The sequence below is a fragment of the Ursus americanus genome, chromosome 11, assembly GCF_024610735.1.
Source record: "Ursus americanus isolate L20-20 chromosome 11, mUrsAme1.1.p, whole genome shotgun sequence".
Classification (NCBI taxonomy): domain Eukaryota; kingdom Metazoa; phylum Chordata; class Mammalia; order Carnivora; family Ursidae; genus Ursus; species Ursus americanus.
In genome coordinates, this window is record NC_142137.1 from 49,315,995 (window position 1) to 49,342,215 (window position 26,221).

Here is a 26,221-nt window from a genome sequence, read left to right on the forward strand (position 1 = left end):
CTTTATGTCTGTTAATAGTTGCTTTATCCATTTAGGTGCTCTCATGTTGGGTGCATAAATACTTGCAATTTTATATCCTCTTGTTGGATGGCTCCCTTTATCAACATGTAGTGTCCTTTTCTGTTTCTTGTCAGTCTTTGTTTTAGTCTATTTTGTTCGATAAACCTATTGCTATCCCAGCTTTCCTTTTGCTTCAATTTGCATGGTAAATATTCTTCTATGCCCTCATTTTCAATCTGCAGGTGTCTTCAGGTCTGACGTGAGTCTCTAGTAGGCAGCACATCGATGGGTCTTGTTTTGTTATACAGTCACCCTATGTTTTTGATTGGAGCATCCATTTACATTCTAAGTAATCATTGAGGTATGTCATTACTGCCATTTTATTATTTGTTTTATGGTTGTTTTTGTAGTTCTCTGTTCCTTTCTTCTTTTGCTCTCTTCCCCTGTGGTTTGATGGCTTTCTTTAGTGATATGCTTGGATTCCTTTCTCTTTATTGTTTGTGTATCTATTGTGGGGTTTTGATTTGTGGTTGTCGTTAGGTTCATAAATAACATCTTATGCACACAGCAGTCTATATTATCCAAGAAAATAGAAGGTAATATGTGGACTTGGTATTTGGAAGACTTCCTGTTAAAAACACCTACATAAAATAAAATAGACACACTTTTTTTTTAATAGAGGGATATATATAGAGAGATAGACCATGCAAGTGGCGGGGAAAGGGCACAGGGAGAGCAGAGAGAATCTTAAGCAGGCTCCACGCTCATTGTGGAGCCTGATGCAGGGCTTGATCTCACGACCCTGAGATCATGACCTGAGCTGAAATCAAGAGTCAGGCACTTGACCAACTGAGCCACCCAGGCGTCCCAAAATAGACACATTTTAAATGCCTGGCAGGGCTTAAAAAAAGTAAAGAAGACTGCCAGGAGCTAGAAATAAAGAGAAAGAGGACCACTTGAGGGGTAATCATAATTGATGTCCCTGCAGCCCAAGGGGTGGGGATGAGGGCTGGGCTTTCAGTCTCATTAATCTTGGGCAGAGGTTGGCAAATGCTTTCTCTAAAGGGCCAGATATTGAATATGTTCAGATTTGTGGGCCATATGATCTCTGTGGCAACCACTCAACTCTGCCATTGTACCACGAAAACAGCTCAGTCAATATAAACAGATGGGCATGCTTGTGTTCCAGTAAAACTACATTTACTAAGGGTAGTGGCAGGCTGTATTTGGCCTTTGGGCTATAGTCTGTCAACCCCTTATCTGGTATTTCGTCTTAATGCCCATAAAGGGATAGAAAACGGGACCTTGTGCCTAAGACCAGGTGAAGAGATGGACCCTTGAAATCAGGGTCCTTAAAGGACTATAATTGATGAAAGGGTAGATTAGCATAGAGCTAGCCCACTGCACAGGGAAACAAAAATAAAGCTCATCCATCTTAAACTGAGCTCTGGGTGGACAAAAACAATATTTTCTGAATACTCCGAATAATTTCCACCATAGGCTGGTACTCATGCTGGTTTAGTTCAAATTTACACTTATCATGATACGTATAATTGCTCTTCAGCCTGGAACATCCCTGGAGTACTAGCAGAAACAAAGCAAAAACATCTTAAAGAGAGACTCCCTTAAGACGGACCATGCAGGATTCTCACTCATAGTATGTCATTGAAATTGAGCTCACAACCCCAAATTTTAAAACATATAAGGAAATAATTCACCACCAGCGAGTTAGCAGATTTGACAAATATCAATTTCCCTAAACTTCATAAAGCAAAAGAAACAAAAACTTTAAAATAAGTACATTTAACATAAAGATATAAAATAAGAAATCAAAAACCAGGAGAAAAGGATAAAACATTCCAAAAAAGGCCAGGCAGATCCGAGACAGAATCAAACATAACTTCTGAAAACTGAGCCCTAAGTAGGAAAAATAAAAAAGAAATTCGCACGCAGACATGGTATTGGGAAATTACCAAATAAAAAGCAAACAAAAGATCAAAAAGGAAGCAGACATTAAAAAGGACAAATTACCTACAAAGGTAGTAATCAGATCACTCTGCAAACTCTCCAGGGTACACAGACTTGACTTGAGGGACCACTGCCAAGGAGGATGAGGAAAATGTGGTTTTGTCATTACCAGCTTCAGTTTATTTGTTTCCAACAGGTTTCCAAGCACTGAGAGAAAGCAATTAGTTGTATTCTCCTGGGGAAAACTATGCCCAGCACCAAGCCAGGACTGGGCGAGCACTGACCTCCCTACCATGGATCCTTCTCTGGCGAAGGACAAACGCCATGCTCTGGAAGGGACGCATCTTACTTTCCCATTGGCAACACTATACCCCATGAACATGAAAGAATTCTCCTGTTCTGGATGTCTAATGTAAGGCCAAAGATGGTCCTAGTCCAGAGCAGAACATCTGGCACATTTTCAGGGTGAGGGAACAGGGAGCAGGAATCATTTAGCAATTTCCTCCGACTGGAAGATAACACTAGGCTCCAGCAAAGAGGCAGGAAAAATAGTCAAAAAATTCCACCAGAAAGAGCCTAAGACTCCACACCCAATTCCAGTGGCCCAGACTTCCATATGCTGGGCCACACATGCTGGAAATCTACCAGCTAGGACCCAGGCCAGCAGGAGGCAGGCCAGGGACCAATCACCAAAGGAGCTCATCTTTGCTAGTGTGCCCTATCAGGGGCGTAGACACCTACACACTGAACCTGGTACTACCACCACATTATTATAATGCTTTATAATTTAAAAGAAAAAAAAAATCAACTCTCCATAACCTATCTCATTTGATGGTCATAATAAGCCTGTGTCAGAATAGGGAAGGACTATGATTAGCTTCAATTTACAAATGATCAGAAATATCTTTTCCAGTGACACAACAATTAGACTTGTGGTTTATACCCAGCTCATGATTCCTGATTTAGTGTTCCGACCACTACCAACATTGTAGGGATAGTCTTACTTCTGTTTCCAAACACCATCATGATAAAGGTATTTCAGTGTGTCATCAATATTCATGGAACATTCATTCTCTTATCCAAACAGGTATCTGGGAGACATCTGGTGGCCATCGTAGACTCCATTCTTTCCTTTCCCTCACTCCCCATATCCAACTGATTGCCGAATGCTATCAGGTGTATCTGTTCTTGCCTCGAATCAGGCCTTCCATGCTTTTCTACCATACCAATTCTACAGACTCAACTGGCTTTCCTCTCTTGTTGCCCTGTTCCCTGATCCGCTCTCCTTAAGATGGCAGTGAATTTTCCAAAGTCCAAACTTCCAAAGTGAGCTGTCCATGTCTGTACCACTGCCTCTGCTTTTTTAAAAGGTGTTTCATTCAGCTTCTTTGTGCTGTCTCTGTGTCCAACCTTCTCTCTCATCAGTCTCCTCCAAAATCTCTCAGTGAGGTTCCCGAGACCTTTGTGCCTTTGCACATGCTGTGTTTTCTACCTCGGTAATTCTGCCTTGTCTTTCAAAACCAAGCTTTAGGAAGCTTTCCTGAACTGCCCAACTGACACTCAGGAGCTGGATTACTTTCTGGTCTGATGTGCTTCCAAGGCTTTCCGCCCTTATTCATGCTTTCGAAACTCTTCCTTCTCTTGCTCAGTCTGCATCCCTGTCTAAACTCTGAGCTTTGTGAGAGCTACGATTTATCTTTAATTGCTCTACCCCTCGTCTTGGCAATATCTGGTTTGAAGATGCTCAGCAGTTATTTACTTAATTGATTAATTGGGATATAGAAAATTTGATGAGAAACATTTTTTTTTTATAAACCAGGTGCCAAAACAAATCATTGAAAGTCAGCATCAGTTTATTTTTGGTTGAAAGGAGTTTTGCCACAGGGATATTTATACAGTGTGGTGAAGAATAGATAAACCTCCATGAGGCTGCCCCAGTTTTAGTTCCCCTCCGAATCCAAAGCATCAAAAGACTCTTCTTTTTTAAAAGATTACTTATTAGGTATGGCAGTCAATTCCTGTTGAACAAAGTGGTCACCATAAATATCAAAAGGACTTTTAATAAGACCAAAGTGATTGGAAGCCATTCCAGGGAGTAACTGCTGCTTAGTTTTTAAAATTTCTTTTCTATTCTTAACCATATAGAGATACAAATTGGAAAGGCAGGTTTGAGGAGACTGCCCTGGTCTATATGCCAAAAAAAAAAAAGTAGAACAGAGCTGGGCTACAGGCCAAGGGACGATAAGGTGTGTTAAATTGGAAACATGGAAAACGTCAGGGGTGGAGGAAAGAGCGTTTTAAAAACTAAAAAGTAAGATTACACTGCTTATATACTCTGCATTCTATTTCTATGGCAATAGGTTAGTGAATTAGGTTGTTGCTAAGGGAAACAACTGCATTGTGAAGCAATGATGGGAATACTTCTAGAATCATCCCTCTATTGTTGCCTGCCCAGAATAATCTAAGTCTGGTACTGGAAAGGGAATCAGCGTAGGAAGACAATATTGACAAGGCCAAACAACAAAGTGGTGATTCACTTAATTCCCGCACTGTCAAGGGACCTACAGTAAAACCACCACCTTCCAAAGGCCATGCAGTTCCCTCTGGTGCTTAATTACATTAGGTGAATGGTCACCTCAAAGACCTGCATGGTAGCTTTGTTAATTTTCAGTCTGTATTGCCTTCTTAGTATGTAAATGTCAAAAACATTAATAACAATTAATAGCATTAATAAAATGCTAAAAACGCTGTAGGTTCGAATATCTAGTTTGATGGATCTCTTCTCCCTTGGGCCTTTACTCAAACATCACCTTCTCAATGAGCCTTCCCTGGCTTATTGGTCTAAACTTGCATGCTCTGTTACACTGGAACTTTCTGAACCCTTCCCTTCTTAATTTTTCTCCTTAATACTGATCATTATCAAACATGCTATGTATTTTACTTATTTATGTTGTTTATTGTCAGTCTTTCGCTAGAATGTAAGCTCAGTGAGGGCAGGGATTTTTCTCAATTTTTTCTCTGTTGTATCCCCAGCACCTAAAATAATGACAACCATTGGGTGCGAATAAATATTCGCTGAGTGAATTGAATTTATACCCATTAATATGGTATAAAGATGATCTTAAGCTGAACATATCTGAATCAACAGTAGCTGCATTAAAAACCTAATCTCTTTTGCTGGCTTAAGCAAAGCCTCCTGAAAATACAGCTGCCAAAAATCCCCTCTCTGGGAGGTTCAGGACCACTTGTACCTGGATGAGAAATTACATAAACAAAACCTTGCCAAAACATTCTGTGCCTTCCACATTTTTTCCTCATTCGTTTCCCTGCCATGTGCTTTTCCTTAAGGTCCTCTGAAGGACTTTTCTTAGTAGGATAAGCAAATTTAACTCTCGCTGATCAGATGCCACTCTGTGTGCTCCTGTATACACGAATAAACCTTGTCTTTTCTCTTGGTGATCTGTCTTTTGTCCGTTAATTTGCAGGCCCCCAATCACTGAACCTAGTTGACAGAAGAAAAAGTGGTTTTCTTTCCTAACAGAATGAAAGAATGAGTAACAAATCAGTACTCATACCATACAACACTGTCAGTGATACATTTTCTCAGTGCGGTAAATGTGGGGGTTGAGCTTCAGTGCAAAAATAGAAAGAGGGTGTTAAAGACAAACAAACCAGTGTGCTGATGATTCCAAATGGATTTAAATGAGTTCTGAACCACAATTCACTGTTAATGTTTGTGAAGCACATCAGCAGAAAAGGAAATGGTGAGGTACTTTATCATTCTGCCCACGTTCGCGTCAAAGGAGAATGTTCCTTTTCTCTTGCTTGTCTCCACTTCACCCCACAAGGGGTCAACTTTCTCTTTATGTATGCTGGAAAGTAGGTGTGAACCGGTTCACAGGGCCAGATGCTATGACTGCTTCAGGTTTAAGTCGTCATATGCCCATTTTGATGAGACAGTGAGGAACAAATGAATACAAGAGAAAGAGGGATAGAGAGGAAAAGGGAGAGCAGCGGGAGGGGAAGAGGCAGAGAAGGAGGTACGGAGAAGTACAATATATGTACGTGTTTGGGACACGAGTGGGGACGGAGACACAGCATATTTTGTACTGAGGACCAAAAGGAGCTTGGTAATTTGTATCTGGCTTTTTTTTCCCCCCAAGGAAATACAAAAAAGAAAGAGATGAAAAGAGAATGAGTCGATAATGCCTTGGTTATGATTCGCAGCTTGATTACAGCGTTCATTCTTTCACGGACTTACCACTGACTGAACAACTTTCAAGCCAGTGTCACAGCACCTACTCTGTCCCTTCCGATCCATAGCCCTCTCCCCCAGTTTGAGATATTTTTAAACAATCCTGGCTTTATCACACACCACCTTCAAACCCTTCCAAGCCTTCTGATCTGACTGAACGACTTCCGCTTGGATGCCTCATACCATGTGAGACTATGTGATTAGAAAGGAAACAGAGCCACAGTCCTGCCCTGGGATGTTCACAGTCTGGTGCAGGCTACCAAGTTATAACGTGATGAGAAGAGCTAGGGCAGAGGAGGGGGCCGGAAATGCTAGGAGAGCAGAGAAAAGTGAGAGGTGGTATTGAGAAATGACACTTGGCTTGTATCTCAAAAAATGAGGATGCAGTCACCAGCTGGGACAGAGACGAAAAAGCATGTGGAGCTGGGCATCTGCAGATCAAGCCCAGAGGCAGGAAAGTTCAGCCTTCTGGAAAATGGAAGAGTTTGGCAATCCCAGCCCACGAGGTGGAAAGGCAAGGCTATGTTCCAGCCAGAGGGTTAAGAACACTGCATCTGTGGAAACCTTCTTCTACAAAGAGTAGCATCAAAGGTTTTTAATGAGGGGAGTCACAGGATAAAATCATGTAAGAGATCTCTCTGATGATGACAGAAATGCATACTGATGGCAGGAGGGAGATGAGGCCACAGGAGGGGTGGTAAGGACCTGAGATGGGGGAATGACAGAGAGGATGAGGCGACTGGGCTGGAGGGATGTCAAGCTGTGAGGAGGGAGAGAGGCACAGCCAGGGTTTCTCCCAGGAGGCAGCTGGGTAGATGCCCAAGCTGTTAGTGAAAATATGGAAGGCTGAGAGAACAAAACAGGGACCACAGTTGATATGGGTTAGAACTTTTTTTTTTTTAAGATTTTGATTTATTTTTTGAGAGAGAGAGAGAGACAGCAAGAGAGGGAACATAAGCAGGGGGAGCAGGAGAGGGAGAAGCAGGCTTCCCGCTGCGCAGGACCCTGGGATCATGACCTGAGGCAAAGGCAGACACTTAATGACTGAGCCACCCAGGCACCTCCATACATGTGAGAACTCTTCTGGTTAATAGCAATCAATCAGTTCAATGATTTCAATACAAATTTACCAATCTATTAAATTATTTAAGATCTGGATTCATTACCCTTACATGTCAAAATACATCCTTGAGTCAAAAAACATGGCCTTGAATCAAAAGAAGCTGTTTCTCTTTCTGTTCAAAAGCACAAAAGTTCTCTGAAAGGGGGACTGATCTATATTTGAAATAACCTTGTACAGTTTGTACTAATTTGAAAAATTATACGAATTTGAGCTAGGAAAGCATATTTAAGGTATTCTTGCTCCACTCTCACTTGAGGAATAAAATCATTTTAGCCCAGCCAAGAGTACGAATTTTGTCCAAAGTTATAAAACTGGCCATTAGCAAAGTTCGAACTAGAATCCAAAGCTCCTGAACCCGGCACAGCGATGTCAACAGAGTCAGGTTTGATCAGCTGGAGAAGGGGGCTTGACCATGACCTGAAGGAGGCTGAATCCCTCCCACAATTGTACTGCGTCTAAGAAACCTTATGATTCGAATCAAAAAGAAAAGCAGATCTTAATATGGGCTTCAGATAAGAAGTCTCAAACATCCAGAAATCTAGGGATTAGCTTCAAATTTGTGGTTTATAGAACCATTTTGATAGTTAAAGTTTGCCAATGTTGACAATGCCCTAAGTGAAGTGAACATTAAAGAACATTTGACCTTTCCAACATCTTAATTTTGTTGTGGGCCTAGCTTCCCACAGGCTTCAGGAATAACTGACACATGCATTGAAACAACTTTAATTCTATCCCCAGCTGAGGTGATGATTAGAAAGCAACTGTTCTGCATAGAAATCTTTTTTTTTTTTTTTTTTTAAAGATTTTCTTTATTTATGTGACAGAGAGACAGCCAGCCAGAGAGGGAACACAGCAGGGGAGTGGGAGAGGAAGAAGCAGGCTCCCAGCGGAGGAGCCAGATGCGGGGCTCGATCCCGGAACGCCGGGATCACGCCCTGAGCCGAAGGCAGACGCCCAACGACTGAGCCACCCAGGCGCCCCGTGCATAGAAATCTTAATCGCTCTGAAAAGATGGTCTCTAAGGAATCCTTGTTTACATCATCAGGAATGGGAAGTAGAGGAATTATTTGTGTGTGTGTCATTCATGGGCTGACGGTCGAGTCCACTTTGCGGTAATGAAATTAGAGAATTCACTTTAATCAAATATTTAGAACACTGATAAAATAATTTTAAATCCAGAATGTTGAAAATATCTAAGAAATGTAACCATGAAGTTATCAAAAGTTAGGCGAAAATACAAGTTCAGGCTGTCTGGTGACTCATATCCTAAAGGTGTTCTGGCTACAAAGGGACATTCAATGAGAGGGAGAGTGAAGACAGCTGTCACCATGTTCACAGCCCAGAACATCATCGCAATCCCCGTGCATTACCATCGTGCCCACAGATCACCCTCCCACGCCCCACCCAACACACAAACGCCAGCAATGTCCCTACTTGGGGTTTAATGACAAACTACCCAAAACACTTAAAGTAAGTATGTTTGACTTCACTCTATATGCCGTCCAGTCCACTGGGAATACTGTAGAAGCTATTCTGTGTCCAAGATTTTAAATTATCCTGATAGCACGCAAAGGACAGAGTGTTAGAGTGCTTTTCTAACATTAAAAGAATGGTATCCCTGCACTTACTCGAGAAGGGTGAGTTACAAGCACTTTGATGGATCAGCATTACTGCATAAGCTGGTTTTTGTGAGGTCAGCACTGGCAATTAAAACCCCCAGGCTATTCCTAGGGAGAAACCGGAGCATTCCCCTCCTTATTTGGTTGGCAATTGTTCTCAGTGCTTGCAGCACTGCCCGACCACGAGGGCCCCCCCCAACACAGCCACCCATTACTGTATCCAGATCAAAGGATCTTGATTCTGTATCTTCTTGAAAGCTCTTTAAAAAGTGATCTTACTTTTTTTTTACATTATAGGAAACCAAGTCTTAGAAAAATCAGCTGGCAAAATTCATCACAAATTCTAAGGCAACAGGACCTGTGTTATGCTATGCATATGGTTAAAGTGGTTCCTGGAGTAGAGCTGAAACTGTTGATTTAATCAATTAAGAAGACCACGTTGTCTCATATGGCGGCCACAGCCTGGCTGTGCTACGTGTATTTTTGGTAAGATGGATTTAGTTTCTCAAAGAAGGGTATAAAATAAAGGACAGCTCTTACTGATTAAAAAAAGCTAGCATTTTATGATGTTGCAGAGGAACTTTATGGATTTTCCAGTCCACCCACTTCATCATTTTATATTTACTAATAAAACTATTTCATTTTCATTGTCTTTGCTACCCTTTACCTTGGTCGTTGCTGTATATCAAGTGACTAACTTTAAACCAAACAAAAACAGAGATAATGAGGTCTAGTCAAGGAGCCCTGATGTAGGAGCCAAGAGATCTAATTCCTAACAAAATCACTTGAATAAGAAAATACGAAATTATAAAATATAAAACACATACAAATAAGTATTGTCTACCACTCCTATAGACCACAAGCTAATGCACGGGGAAACATTTTTTCCCCCCAAATTAGGTCCTATCATCTTTTTATAAGTTTAATGAAAGGGCCTTAGGCTTCTGTAGGAACATCAAAGCTATACAACTGCTAGATAATTATAGAACTTAACTCTAGACAGAGTTAACACTTGGTTATTATATTTAAATTCTCCTTCAACTGCTACCCTACGACTTCAATGTTTTTATAAAAATTCTCGTATGTGGGGTGACATTAATAAACAAGGACACCAGTCAGGCTGCTGTTCTAGCTTCTGCAATTTCATTAGAACTGACATTAGAAATGACATTTTCAGTATTGCTTGGATTCTGAATTTTGTCCCAACACTGGGAAGGCCTTGGAGAAGAAGCTGGCCTACTGTCATGCCTGGAGGAGTGTCAACTTTCTGAAGATGTTCAAGCACGGGGTTCGGTACTCTTGGGACATCCTCGCAGCGATGGAAGTCTATTTATCACAGAGGAGCCATGACAGAGAAAATGGACACGATTAGGAATAGGTGTCTGCAGTGTCCTGTGTCCATGAGGCAGAAGTCAGAGGACTGGGGTTGAGAGGAAAAGTATTTCAGGTGGTTGTTATTACCTCCTCTCTTTATTCCATTAATCTTCCATTGGTCCAGGTCCTTTGTGTAGCATACAAGGAAAGGCCACGGCCAGTCGTGCCATTCAGAATTTTCACTGAATTTTGCTTGTTTGAATTGCACATATCTCAGAGGAGGATGAAAAATGTGAGGGCACTGTGGCCTGTGCATGGAGACATCCTCCCAGATAAAGCACAGTTACTCACTATCAGGTAAGCAAAATATAAAAACTCAGCATTCCCAAATAAGAGTTCTCCAATGTTTGCTTTCTAGCTTTTCAAAAAAATATTTATTAATTTTTTTTAGAGAGAGAGAGAGAGCGCACGGGTGCCTTGTGAGCAGGGGGAGGGGCAGAAGGAGTGGGAGACAAGCAGACTCCCCGCTGAGCGGGGAGCTGGACATGGGGCTCTATCCCAGGACCCGGAGATCATGACCTGAGCCAAAATCAAGAGTTGGATGCTCACTTTTAGCTCTAAAAGGTGCCCCCTTTTAGCCCTTTGTTAACAAGAAATTCCAGAAGTTGCCTTCAGCATTAAGGGAAAGCTCACAGACTCTAGCTCCTCACCCTTCACCACCACTTACATGTCCCCCCACCCCCGTCATGCATCCCCCAGTAAGACTTTAAATAGTTCATTTTTTAAAAAGCCACAGAGAAGGGGCACCTGGGTTGCTCAGTCAGTTAAGTGTCTGCCTTTGGCTCAGGTCATGATCTCAGGGTCCTGGGATCAAGCCCTGCATTGGGCTTCCTGCTCAGTAGTGACTCTGCTTCTCCCTCTGCCCCTCCCCCTACTCATGCTCTCCCTCTCTCAAATAAATAAATAAAATCTTAAAAAAAAAAACAAAAAACAAAAAACCACAGAGAAACTCTGTAAAATGACCATGCAACCAGAGTCATTACCTCTAGGGAGTCACTTTCACAATCACCTTCCTCCGTGCTTCTCCCCTTCTCTTCAGTGATGGTGTTCACCATCTCAAAAAACCTACAATGAGAGTTGGTATGTGGTCACTCATAATATATCCGATAGTAAATATAAGCACGTATGTTCTAATATGACTTCAGAGCAAAAAATGGGAGCTGACTTTCTAAAAAGCCAGGCAATAAGCAAACTATCAGTATCAGCAAGAAAAATATGATTTTTCAAAAAGAAAAACACAGGTTGCTAGGATTGTTCAACCTAATGCCTCACTTCAAATAATAGTAATGTAATATATTATAGAATCAGAATGATGAAACTAGACAAAGTCATAGGAATGTGAAGACTGTGGACTTGAATATCAGGCCAAGACTGTTAGTATTTGTGTGATTTGGGGCAAGCTCCTCCACCTCTCTGAGCCTCACCCCTTCATTACAAGATAGGGACCGTGGAAGTATCTAACTTAAAGGTTGTTAGGAAGATGACTTGATGTAACACTTGTAAAGTGCTTACCAGAGTGCACTCATCAAAATGAGCTATTATCATCTTGCTGATGGTCATATTATTATTTAAAATGGGAATTAACAAAAATACCCATATTCTGGAACAGTGTCTCTAAATTCTGAGGTGACTATTTGATACAGCGTTGGCCACTACAACATTTGATCTCAGCTATTAAATACTTTGCCTTTAATATCACAAATATGGTGTTCCATAAACACAATCTGCAAAACACTGATATGAATTAGGAACAGCTGGCTTGTATGTTTGTGAAAGATGCCACCTCTTTTTTGGTGACATTTTCTGCAGGAAGTCTTCTTGTAAAGTTTTTTTTTTTTTTCCTCTGTAGACCCTTTCAGAGCCAAGAAAAATAGTACCAGCAGGAAACAGATCTGCTCCCTGTAACACGAGGTGTGTCTAGTCCATTCAGAAGGGATGCTTACAGTTCACAGACTTAAAGCATGGGGGGCACTATGAATAGGGGCTGATGATCTCACAGGCAGGTCACACTCTATATTGCCAGCCCAAGGGAAGAGCAGGTTATGTGGGATAAGAAATATCTACCTTCCACAACTCAGAACCTTTCTTTCTATCTCTGTACCTCTTTTTAATCTACCCATCCCTCCATCCATCCATCTATCCACCATCCATCCATCCAACAAATACTCGTCGAGTGTCTACTAGGATCAAAAACTATTCTGGCCGTTGGGACCGTGACAAGGAACAAATGACAAAGCCCATTTAGGAGTTTGGAACCTATCTACGGAGTTTGCATATGGTGCCTACTTCCCCACTCCTCCTTTCTCTGTACACATTTCTTGGAGGTCATTGACAAGAAAAAAAAGTTCCTCAGCCTGATCAGAGTAACAATATGCTCTGATGAAGATTAAATATCCTGATGAGTTAGAGACAAAGGCAAATTCAACCAAGAGGAAGAATAAAGTGAAAGACCTGAAAAAAATTCTGACTTTAAAGACAGACTTTAAGATCTGGGGTAAAGACTTCTATCAGCTATTCACACTGAGTTTTTCAACATGAACATCTCTAAGCAGAATATAATACAGTGGGAGGGGAACACAGTGTAATTTTTTTGGAGCCCAGATTCTAGAGTCACATGTACTTGGTCCAAATCCTAGATGTTCATTTTTTGGCTATACATGATTTTTTTTTTTTAAAGATTTATTTATTTATTTATTTGACAGAGATAGAGACAGCCAGCCAGAGAGGGAACACAAGCAGGGGGAGTGGGAGAGGAAGAAGCAGGCTCATAGTGGAGGAGCCTGACGTGGGGCTCGATCCCGGAACGCCGGGATCACGCCCTGAGCCGAAGGCAGACGCTTTAACCGCTGTGCCACCCAGGTGCCCCGGCTATACATGATTTTAAGCTCATTGAACTAAGACTCTTTTTCTTTTTTTTTTAAACTCTTCTCAATGAAGATGTTAATATTAGCTACCTAACAGTTTTTATTTGAAGATTAAAACTGATATTAGATTTGGGGTAAGCACTCTATAAATCTTGGCTATCATTATCATAGAAACAAATCAGTAGCCTTGAGAATTTAAGTAGAAAAATAGACCATACGTGTGCTAGGAATTATTTATTTCCAAATCTTTTTACTACATATTTTACAAGAATAAAGATAAAACTATAGCCATATAGTTCTATAGCCAACTACAGAATTACGGATTTACAAACCTTTTTTTTTTTGGTACCAAGATAAAAATAACTGACTGTCTACTGTAACTATATATTAGTCATTTACCATGGGGTCAAATAGTGATTATTTGAATAAGAACAACCCTCAGGAAAATTTCAAATCCAAGCTGGCTTTTACTCGCACTTTGGTTTCTAAACTGTTACTCACTTGCCTAGGTCCCCACAGTCAGTCGCTATGTCCTACGGGAACATGAAGTACTTAATTATCAGCCCAAGAGAAATATACCCAGGGAGGCTAACACAGACATACAGTGCAGTCCACAGATTTTTGGACTATCCTTTATGGGTGTAGATGAGATCACTGGCTCTTAACTTGAGCTGTACCCCCACCAGAAAATCCAACATAATTAGTCAGGGGTAGGGCCCCGTCCCTTGTTAAAATGCACAGTTGATTCTAATAGGAACCCGAGTTAAGAGCCACTATTGCAGAAAATGGTGAGACGGTTCAAAGAATTCAAGAACGAAAATTTTAGTAATCATCTGTTGTAATTAGTGAACACTTTAAAAATGAGACATAACAGTTGGCCATTAACTGGCAGGTCTTGGTTAATGTTTTGTCTGTGGAAAAATAAATTATGACTAAGAAAAAGCTTGGTTTATTAAAGGGAGCCCTCTCTCCCATTCTCTGATTGTTAAACATACCCCATAATTATAAACGATTAGGCCAAATGAAATATTTATATAACCACATAGCCATGAATTCCTTACAGGCGCTACATGTTCACTCATTAATTAAAAATAATGATCAGGTAAGAACAGTATTTTTTACACCTAAACAATGACGAATACGTACTTTTTACAATGCAGTTCTGTACAGAAATAGATTTGGAAATCGTCAGAATTATGAAGCACATAAAGAAAACAGCATCGTTCTTCAAATTTAGAAATACTGAAACAAACAAAAAGAACTATTCAGGGAAATATCAATATTTCTATGAATGTGCAGTACAAAATAAATCCTTTTTCTATCCAATCCCCATTATGATATCAATGTTGTTTATAACAAAACGATATAAATAGCACTTGCAATAGTGATGTCCCCCATACCCCAACACTAAAATTACTTAAGAATCTGAGAACTGTCCTCCTACTCGTATCTGCAGATAGGGTCGCTCTGGGGGGCTGTAAGCACACCTCCGCTATGTATCCCTCCAACCGAGCACGGGACATTGTCCTGCCTCCTACAGCACCACACTGCATGGAGGGAGGAAAGGCAGACGTATCAACTGGCTGACTGAGCTCCGTGATTCTGGTTCTCTGGCATCTGTAGAACAATGACATGTTTCCCAAGCTAGAAAGGCAAGTGTGGAGGCAGTAAAAGCACCTCATCGGTTGTAGAGATTTCAGAGGTGTGAAGAAATGTGGAACAGCACTTGGTTCTGACTCAGCAAGTGATTTTATAGCAACTGAAATAATTTTGAGTCTACCATTCAGGCCATGCTGTTTTATGCCAAAGGTTAGCAAATATTTCCTGTAATGGGCCAGAGAGTAAATATTTCAAGCTTTGCAGGCCAAACTCCTCAGTCTGGCTGTTGGAGCCGCCTTAGACAATACACCAATGAATGAACACGGCTGAGTTCCAATAAAACTTTATTTACAAAAACAGGCAGTGGGCCATATTTGGCCTGTGGACTGTAGTTTGCCAATCCTTATTTTCTACCTTTGCATCTGCTGTTCCTTCAGTTGGGAAGGCACATCATTTTCTACTTTTTAAAGAAATTCTATTCATCATTCAAGGCCCAGCTTAGATCCTACCCTCTCCCTTCCCTACTTCTACTTTAAACAGAAAGACTTTCTCTTGCACCTCTGTTCCTCAAACATGTATCTGTCATTGTTCATCTCACTGTCCTCTCAATACTGACTGTATTGTCATTAGTTGTTAAACATTCTGCTGATGGGTTGTGAGCTCTTTGAGAGTGGGAGTTCATGTCTTAGTCCTTGCTGTATTTTTAGCAGAACAGGACTCAACATTTGACACACAGCTGGTGCTCAATTAATGCCCACTGACTGAGCTGAGCAAGTTCTGAAGGGATACAAGACAAACTGCTGACTTAGCTGGATTTCTTCTTCTGTAGTTATCTCTTTATAAAGGAGGAAGCCAAGAAAAGTTAGCTCTCTTTGAAGTCACACGCCAGAGCTTAAGTTTCTCAACATACAAACCGGCAGTAAGCCACATGGAAGCATTGTACGTATATGATATAAGTCACAACGAAGGTTTATGTAGTGATGCCATACTTAATTTAAACAATTCATTGGAAAGTAGATATGATAAGGTGAATTTGCATTACCATACTTTCCTAAATTGTTTAAAAATGCAACAATAAATAACAATTGCCTTGCTAATGACTGGTTTTAAAAATTAAATATTAAGAGAGTAAAACTTTATTTGAGAATGCATGGGTTGGAAAGATTATCTAATGAGTCAGTCCATTATCTTGCTTGTTTCTCTGCAGATCATTCATGAGGTAACAGGTGGTTTTACCAGGCAAACTCCAATTATCAGTGACTCAGACGGCTCTACCAGTTCATGCTCCAACAAAACCAATTACTATTAGGCCAAAAGCAACAGGGTCTTGTGTAACCGGCCTGCAGAAATCTGTTTTTTTCTCATTTCTATTATGCGGAGATAAATGGCAGTAAACACAAGTAATTTGGTTTGAAATTTCCAAGAGTTGGTTTAGCCTGAGCTTCTATAGAACAAGTATTTAAATGTTTAACCAGTGGCTCTCGGTTCTGGAAAAAATCTCATTTCTAAATCCCAGGAAATGGCATTTCCTGAGCTACTGGCATTATGATGGCAATGTCAGAATGGAACCAAACTGAAGTGAGTCATTATATTCTCAAGAACACTTCATTAACAGCAACCTGAGGAAAAGTTTTTTTAAAAATGAATTCCCTCTAGTCTCATTAATAGTTACATTAACTATAGGATGCAATCTGATCGATGGCATGTGGTTTTTTTGGTTCCACCTAACAAGAGATTAGTTCCTGGCATATCAAAAGACTAGATAACCATCCTATCACATAAACCAACAGCTCAACCAAGCTAGAAAGGACCTGAAAAGCTCACTTTTATCTACACCTTGATTCTGGTCCACAGTCCACATTTACTCCTCCTTCTCCATATTTTAGGTGACAAGCACGGAGTCAGTTCAACTAACAGTCAAAGTTTTGTTACAGATGTCTTCATAATGGAGATAGAAAAGAAGATTGAGCGTTTTCATCAATAGAAGGGTTCTTGAAGTTCTTGGCATTTTTAAATCCTGACTAAAAGTTCTATTCTCTTCTAAGTAAATAAAAAAAAAAAAAAAGAAAAAAAAGTACCGAGGAAACTTACCTCACTCCCCTGACAGAAGAAGCACTAAAATTCCACTCATGTATACCTTTCTAGAACACAGGGGAAGAACAACAAGAACAACAAACATTGAGTCATCCGAATAAAAAGAACATAATTCTGTTTTATTATTTTAAAATAATATACACAGAGTAATTTTTCCTAGTGCATAATTCTTCATGAACCAATTATCTGGATGGAAATTGTAATTCATTTCCAAGCCACAAGGGTGATGTTTATATTGCTTAATAATTTCTGTACTTCAATAAAACAGCTTCCAAGAGAATCTAGGAGAATTAGTCTCATTAAATTCTAAAACTTGATCTGTAGCAAATTAACCTAATAACTGTTGTGCCTTAATTTTTTAAATAAAAAACCCAGTGATCAAGGTAATTCAATTATTATAGCTGAGTAATATTTCTTTTCTGAGAAAGAAAAACATTAATTTGAATAAAGTCCCTGCAAGGTTTTACGGATGATTAATTCTGAATTATCCTTAGTTAAATTTTAAAATTGAAATGGTGGTTCTATTTCTCCAGAGAATAATACAGCAGGTATGTCTGTATGTAACTACATGCAAACAGTGTCTGTCAGAGCTACAATGTCTTGTGACCTAATTTCTGCAAAATTCAATACACTAATAAAGTTTAAACATAAAAAATTTGGTTGTCATAATAAACATGGGTGATTGCAAGGCCAAGATGAAAAAAAATGTGGACATTTATTTTTTGAGTTTATTACTAAAGCTAAGTTTAAATTAGTATTAAATTCATGTCTTTAAATTAAATAAATTACAAGATGGATCACATTCCCTATAAAAATAGGTCTGGTAACAATACAGAATTGACGCCATAAATATTTTAATAGAAATAAAGTAACTGATACACGTCAAGTTCAGCAAGTGCTATACAATAGTCCATTCAGATTGCCAATTCAACTTTATAAATGGGAAACAACCAGGAAAACAAGCTCTTACCCACCCACTTAAAATACTGCCAGGAGCTTGAGGTCTTGGCTGGGCTTGTGAAATGGGTAAGGAAGCCTGTGACTCTGAGGTAGACCAGAACTCTCCTTTTGGCTGAAGCAAATCAAAAAGCCACAATTTATATCCACAGCACCTAGTTCTTTGCTAGGACCATGCAACTTAAAATAAAAATAGATCCTCCCAAGCCCAAAGGAGATGTACTAAAAAACTAGTTTCAATGCACACCAGTCAGGTCACGGGTATGTAACCTGAATTAACACAGAGCGAATGTTGTGCATGCAGCCCAGGAAAGGAAGGGACGGTGGAAAGGTGCTCCTGGAATGTGGCTCTCTTCACCAGAGTACAGAGGGAGTTAAATTAAAATAGCACCCTGCAGCTTCAGCTGGTAATTTGGAAAGTTGTTTCTAAATCCTGTTGGCCTCGGGTGACCTTCTAAATACATGTGACCCAGGAGCTGCAGCTGTTACCTGCACACTACTTGCCTACAGTGAAGCCTTATCCTCAGAGCCCGCAACTTAGCTGCTCTCCAAGGCAGCGTCCAGCAGCAGGAGGTGACGGTTGAAGGCAGAGCTAATGGGGCGGTTAGGCAAACCTGCACCTGAACAGGACAACTGGTGAACACCCACAAGACAGCACTGGTAAAATCTATCTCCTATCAGCCTGTTCTGGGAACAGCCAGGGAGGGATTTCCCAGCTTGACCGGGCTGGTTTTGTAGGAAAGGAGAACAGCATTTCCAGAATGTTAGGTTCCTGAAAGGTTGCAAATGCTCCCAGTGAATGTTCCATCTTAGTGGTGTGAACCCGGAGGCCTGCGATGGAGTGATCTGGAATAAGGAGGCCCATCTCCCCAGCTCCCTTGCTACTGGGACTCACCACATGGAGGCGCTAGTGAGCTACAGAGCCAACAGGTGCGGTAAAAAGTTCCTGGGGCCTGTTTGGGGAAAGGGATTGCCAGAGGCAGAGCTGGAATCCTTAGCCTCAACAAGCCCCAAACCGACACTCAAGCTAATTTAGTCAGCACAAGCACCATATTGTAGGAGCTAGTTAGTCTCCGATCCTCCGCCCCAGTCCCTAGAGTAGGGACTAGGGGTTAATACTGAGCTAAAGTGGCGGGAGTTATACATTGGCAGACACTGTCCGTTCCCTAGACAACGGACACGCTCTTCCTTCTTTGCTAAGGAAAACTGAATTTTGTTCGGGTTCAGGAGGCAATGTTTAGGGATGGGGGATACTGATTGGTCTGCATCGGGGAGGTAAGGCCATTCGCCTTGCTAGTGATTGGTTTAGGAGTGAACACATGATGTAATTTATGCGACAAAGGAGAGGGCCGGACCCTTTTCCTTTGCATGCTGTGTGGGAACTGCTGCTTAGCGCTGCTACTTAAGACAAGGAGAGAAAAACCAAGAGCATACAGAGAATTCTGATACTGTTCAACCACTGAAATACCCCCAGAATGATCCCCTGCCCTCAGAAGTTCTTGTTATGTGAGATAACATTTCCTTACCATTTAAGCCACTTTTAGCTGGGAGTTTTGTAGCTAAAAGCATCCTTGATGGGTGAGACTAGCTTATCATCAAAATCTAGAATCTGACGTAAACATAGTCCCCTCCTAAATTTCCTGGGTCTTTGCCGAGTGGCCATGGCTGGAGCTGGTATGAGGTCAGCGCCTCATATTCCACTGGGACCCTGCTGCCCCCTACCTTTCCCTGAGAGACCACCAGACAGGACAGGAGTGCTCAGACTCCAAAAAAGGAAGGATTCTAAATAACAACCATTTAAAATATCTTAGAACTAAGGTTTCTCTTCCTCAATCTAAGTTTTTCTTTCCTGTGCACAGGCGGACTTTTATCAAGTACTAACTTGACTTTAAACAGCAACCATCCATTGAACAAAGGGAGGACTGTTAAAAGATTAGGATTTCAATTTATTTTGTCCTTGACTTAGAGTAACTCCCTAATAAGAGTCCCTGGACTCTTAGGAATTGGTATAATGATCTTAAAGTTTTGACAGTTAAAATATAAAGTGTATACTAGCTCATGCAACTGTTCATTCCACATTTTAAGATGAAAATTTTGAGAAGGAGTGAGAAATGAAATAAACATAATAAATGAAAAGCAACATTCTCTGTTCTATTCTTAGAAAAAAATTTAAAACATTCTATGACAGGAGCGCCTGGGTGGCTCAGTCAGTCGAGCCTCTGACTCTTGATTTCGGCTCAGGTCCTGGTCTCAGGGTTGGGTTGTGAGATGGAACCCTGTGGGCTCAGAGCTCAGTGGGGAGTCTGCTTGGGATTCTCTCTCTCTCTCTTGCCCTTTGCTACCCCCCAACCCCCATTCCACATGTTGTCTCTCAAAAATAAAATCTTAAAAAAAAAAATTCTACGACAAAAAGAATCCATTTCTTGTTTAACATCAGATCTACACCCCTGCTATTTATCTGTTATTTAATTATAGTTATTACAGTTCTTTTAAACTAACATAATATTAGCAGAGTTATCTTATTTTTATTGCTTGTCCTCCTTCCAGCGGTATCACTTCTATTTCAAACAGCAGAGACAAGACCATGGTAATGAACATGCTATGGATAGGACTAGGATTTGCAAAGAAACTGACGTAACATTCAAAACGGAAACTGATTTAAGAAAGCTTAAATTTTTGAACAAGGAGAATTTTTAGCACAGTGGGGACAATACAAATGTAATTCTTCTTGATCAAAAGATGGCAAAAGTGGAAATTGGACAACTCACAAACCAAATCTATAACCCTTCTTAATGCACTCTTTTACATCTTTGTTTATTTCTCAGCATAATATAAAAAAATGTCTCTACAATCGTCACAAAACATGAGAGAGTCAATACAAGGCTAACTTTATTCAACAAAGAACTTCCAGACAACTAGCTGGAAATAGGACTCATTTTCCAAAAATCTCTGGCTTACTTTCTGTTCTTTTTCTGTCTTCTGGCTGTCCACTCATTCTCCTGGCCCTGCTAATTGCTAATTCCTTTAGCCCCACTCTGTTTCCAAGTGTCCTTGGATAACCTTGCTCTTTCCAATCAAGCCTTTGAAAATCTCCTCTCCCAGATAATGTTCATGTTTCCTAACCTCTTAGATTTTATAGTTTCCACTGGATGATTACTTCTGCTTGTGAGAATATATATACATATTCTTTAAAATAATGTAAACGAAACACTGTGTACTTTAAAACAATGTGAACAACATGCATATAGTTACATTAGTTATTCTTGATTTTATCTCTAGACAACTCCATCTGGAGTTATGCCATCACGACCGCTACAGATCGGGGGCTCCAAGCACCCCCTTCTCGTGTTTGATTAATTTGCTAGAGTGGCTCATAGAACTCGGGAAAACATTTTGCTTACTAGATTACTGGTTTATTACAAAAGGATATGACTCAGGAAACAGCCAGATGGATGAGATGCTAGGGCAAGGTATGGAGAAAGGCATAAGAGCTTCCATGACCTCTCCATGGCTGCCGTTCTCTCCAAATCTCCACTTGTTCACCCACCTGGAAGCTCTTTAACCCCGTCCCTTTTGGGTTTTTATGGGGGCTTCATGACATAAGTATGACTGATTAAACCCACTGACCACTGAAGTTTGATTCAACTTCTCTCCTCTCCCCTCCCCAGAGGTCAAGGGGTGGGACTGAAAGTTCTAACCCTCTAATCCCAATGTTAGTTCTCTTGGCAACCAGGCCACATCCTTAGGTGGGTCCAAAAGTCACCTTATTAACATAACAAAAAACCGCTTTTATGGCTTTGAGCTCTTAGGAAATTCTAAGGGCTTTAGGAAATCTGTGCCAGAAATGCATGAAGACCAAATATTTATTTCTTACTGTTAATCACAGTATCACAACCTACTATAACACCAACACCCCCCAAATGATTGCTACTATGTCATCTAAAGAGCCAAGCCAGGTTAAGTTCCAGGGTTTCAACGTTAGGGCTCAGCTCATACGTGAATCGCCATAATTTTATTATTGTTGTTAAAATATAGTAAGCATTTATTACATGCCAGACTCTGGGCAATATACCCTACTTACAATATTCCATTTAATTTTAACAACCCTTTGAGGTGGGTATTATTATTACCCCATTCTACAGGTGAGGACACTGCAATGTAGAGAAGCCAGGCTGCCAAGGCCAGAGATGGGATCTGAACTCAAGACTGTTGACTCTAAGGCATTTTTAAAAACTGACATTGATATTTTTAAAAAATTGCAACCTTGTGCCTCCAAATGTACTTCCTAATTCCCCCTTTCTGCCGTATTTTCCCCTTTGATATACTTCCATATTGTATTTATTTATTGCCTGAGTAGACAGCCCGAATTTGGCTTATTTTGCACACATCTGTTTCCCTAGTGCCTAACACAGTGCCTGGGAGTGCCTGTCACAGAGGAAGTGCTCCATAAATATTTGTTGAGTTGTTAAGGATGATTGTTAAGGAAAATTATAAGGGTATCTTGGAAAACAATTACCAAAAACACCACAAAACTACTTTGCCACAAGACTTCTCTCATTTCTGTGGTTGATCCTATGGGCTGGAATCAGGTCTTGCAATTTTTCTACTTTTAAAAAATAGTAGGATTTATACATGCATTAAAACTGATCAAATCCAGAAGTGGAAAGGGTTATCCAAATGACTGCTATGAGGGGAAATGAGAGCATTGAAGACCCCTCTGCACACCAGGGCGCGCGGCCTGCTGATGTTGTGCCAGCCCACGGAGCCAGGGGCTAATCTAAAATTGAGCAGCTGCTCAGATAACTAAACAGTGTCATGAAACGATAAGTATAATCGTACTTGGGAAAGACTAGAGTGGTCTTATTCTGATAGGCTTCCTAGAATTAAGATATGCATCTTTTAAGTCATATATTTTAAGTCTCAGTTCTCCAACACATAATTTATAGCATGAATTTACAAGACAGAGAAATCTTCTCATTTTAAGCATACTTTGGCTGGTCATGCCATCTACAATAAAAATCCGAATAAGTTTAGTTATAATTTACTAAATGAGTGAAATTCATAACCCAATTTTAGCAAATTTTATATTACAGGATGTATTTATGCCAAGATAAATACACAGCTAAGCTATTTCTTCTTAAGTAATGCAGGTATTTGTTGGAATACATAAATGCAGGAAGGGAGTAAAGTCCTTCATTATTAATGCTCTTGTCTTAGTAACTACACAATTTACCTTGTCATCAGGAAGCACGTGCCAAATAGATATCGTCTTTTCCTCAACTTCATTGTTGATAGACAAATATGAAGGCTGATAGATTTTGGTGGGCTCTAATATTAATACCTTGAAAACATAAGGCAAAGAAACAAGTATTAGTGACTTCAGATTTAAGCCATTTAGAGCTGTTGCAAGGACACTGAACTGATGTGGGAGATGATCAGATGAGGCTCTGGGTCCACAGCTGTAGTAAAACCATTTTAACTCCTAATTGTTGCCTTCCTTATGAGTCCTTTGAGCATTTTATGGTATTATACAATTATCCTAAGTTCCAGGAATACATCATCTTTTTTGCTAAAGAAATTAGAAATAAAATTTTGAAGTCCATATATTGGTTTGGCTATCCCCAGGGAATCTAATGATATATTTCTAAGGTCTTTTATTTTATCTTCCTGTAAGTGTAAAATCTATTTCTATAAATATAAATGTGTCCGAAAAAGGCAGAAATGTGGTAAAGCAAGTAATTCTGTACATAGAAAAGATTCCATATTGAGAGCATCACATACTATTTTCGATTTTCTCCTGCCACACCTTATCATCAAGATGTGGTAGTATGGTTTTCATACCTATGTAAATGGACTGAGAAATGCTTTTGGTTATTATTGAATGAGTTTTTTTATATAAGCCAAAGGAATGGACATAGCTGTATGAAATAATAAAAATGCTTTGTACTGCCTTGAAGATAAACCTGGGATCTTCAATAATGATATATTTAGCCTTGTGAAAGAAAAAGAAGGAAATAAAACTTACTCCTGTTTTGGAAATGTACGAGGTGTATGTCATAAGTGAGTTGAGAATCTCTCTCAAAGAATGTAGTATATTATTACTAATATCTGATAGTAGGTGCAAATAACGATAAGATACGACACATGCACTGATTTTAAAGGTGATGCAACTATTACCTATTTACACAGATGCTTAAAAGCACACATCTAGCTCAAATTTCCAATGCAATCTTAAATAGGAACGTTTAAAAAGGAAAGGAAAGCCAGTACTTAACTATCGGAGAACCTAGAAGAGTTCTTTCTACCCTACTGCTTAAAACTCAAGAAAATTGGCTTTTAGAAAGAATCTTGTATCAAGGAAGTTGACCAAATAAAAGTGGAGGAAAAACTCCTCAGAAGACCCCATCAGCACGGGATTATGGACTCACAATACAATGTACAATCTGAGTAAGAAGGCGCGTGGATTAGTCACCTGACTCTTGGCCATCCGCTGCAAACCTAGTGTACTGATTTTATGCTATATTTGTCACAGAAGTAAAATTTATTAAATTAGGGTACAGAGAACTACAGAAAGGGGATTAGGAAAACAACATTTTCTTTACTATTGAGTATAAAAAACGTTAAGGGCTTAATTCTCAGCCAGGCTCCACTTATGAAAACAAGATAGAATAGACCACAAATAAAGCACAGTAAGAGCCCACCGGGGAACATATTCTGATTTAGGAACATACCAGGTGAATCAAGGTCCAAATTCCAATCAACAGAGAGTGAAGCGGTACTGATTAATAATGGAAATAAATTTTCAATCAAAACTTGGCAGAATCGGTGCTCTCAAATCTGAGTATCCCGGGGTTTGCGAAATGAAAATGAATAATAGGGAATAAAAGGCGGGTTTTCCAAAATAGCATCTAAGTCACTGTACCAACAAATGAGAGTATACCTGTTCCCTAATTATGTGGGTACAGAATTTAACATCAGAAAAGCAGAGCACCAGGTTACCTCCTCTCTTCTTAAATTATGTCTTTATTGTTGTCTCAAATATTTCTAACAGATTAAATCTGACCTATGTCTTCCTATGTTGAGATAGGAAATAAAAATTGGTTGTAATTATCACTGTCTAACTTCTGTCGAGCCCTTTGATCTGCCCTTGAAATGACAAAATGGGAGGAATTCCTAGCATACATTATAGAGGTCACAGAGAGACTGAGAAGAAGAGATGGAAGAGGAGGCAATTTGACAAAACCAGCTAGATACAACTCACTTGAAAGTATAAACATTCTTGCTTTTAGTTCCTAAACCTTTATATTGGTTAACATTAAAATCGACTGCTAAAAATTTTTTTAAAAATGAACGGCAAACATCTTGTATCTCAAGTGGGAAGGAAGGCGGTAAAACCTAAAACTATACAGAGTTGATATTAAATACAGGTACATGTCTCAGCTTCTAGAAGAGTCCACAAAAGCCCTACACTCCACTTCCTCTCACCTGGGATGAGGGGTTGATGCTCTCCTAACTTTTCAATGTAGGAAGGAAAGAAAATACACAGAGAAGAGAGGTGACAAAAAAGAATCAACTGAACTAAACCCAAATAATAATAAACATAAATGAGGGAACCATTCACATAATTTTGCAAAGAAACTTTTGTCTGTTTTCTTTTACCCAGGGTCACTGTTATTTTTCAGAGGAATGAGAACAGATACAGTAGTGAAATAAATGGAAACAATCAAATAAAATATTTTCTAAAATAAGTCATCTTGGTTTTAGTCAGATCCACTTTAAAAGAAGGATAATGTTATCACCCCAATCAAGACCCACTGTGGCCTCTGTAAGTGTAAGCTAAAGATGCTACTCTAAGGATGTGATGAGTTAGCGACTGACACGGCACCACAGTACTAGAAACCTGCCTTTCTCTATGTGGTGGCATATGGTGAGCAATTTCAGTGGTTGCAGGGAGAGGGTCCAGTGAGAAAGGCAGATGAGTAAAGCAGGAAGGATGGGGCTGTAATCAATGTCTAGAATGGCAGCAGATAGTTGACTTAATAGGTTGTTGCTTTTGGAGAAGGCAGTCCAATTGCCAGTCCCTTTAATTTTTCAATAGCTAAAAATCTAGATTTTCATGTGAACTCTCCTTATTTTTCAGTTGACTTTTTTATAGACTTAATTTTTCAGTTGAAATAGTCTACCTTTTTATCTCTTTTATTTTTTCTTCTATTTCCTTTAACATAGTAATTATAGTTATTTGAAGACCTTACCCAGTAACTTCGATATGTGAATCACTTCTTGGTCTGCCTCTACTGGCTATTTAAGCTCTTAGCTTAGCTGTTATCTGTCACTTTTTTTTTCTTCTGCTTCTTAGAATGTCTAGTAA

The 26,221-nt window shown here is 39.8% G+C and overlaps 1 protein-coding gene across 2 annotated transcripts in view; it reads right to left on the bottom strand.

Moving 5' to 3' along the window:
* MAP3K5 (mitogen-activated protein kinase kinase kinase 5) overlaps positions 1-26,221 on the bottom strand; it is a 191,980-nt gene that overhangs the window by 53,030 nt on the left and 112,729 nt on the right. For both annotated transcript variants that reach the window (XM_087865517.1, XM_045814734.2), the window contains 4 exons: positions 23,087-23,194; positions 16,894-16,943; positions 14,350-14,445; positions 11,323-11,404 (listed from right to left, as the gene is read on the bottom strand). In XM_087865517.1, coding sequence (XP_087721643.1) covers positions 11,323-11,404; positions 14,350-14,445; positions 16,894-16,943; positions 23,087-23,194 — 336 coding nt within the window. The remainder of the gene's footprint in view (positions 1-11,322; positions 11,405-14,349; positions 14,446-16,893; positions 16,944-23,086; positions 23,195-26,221) is intronic.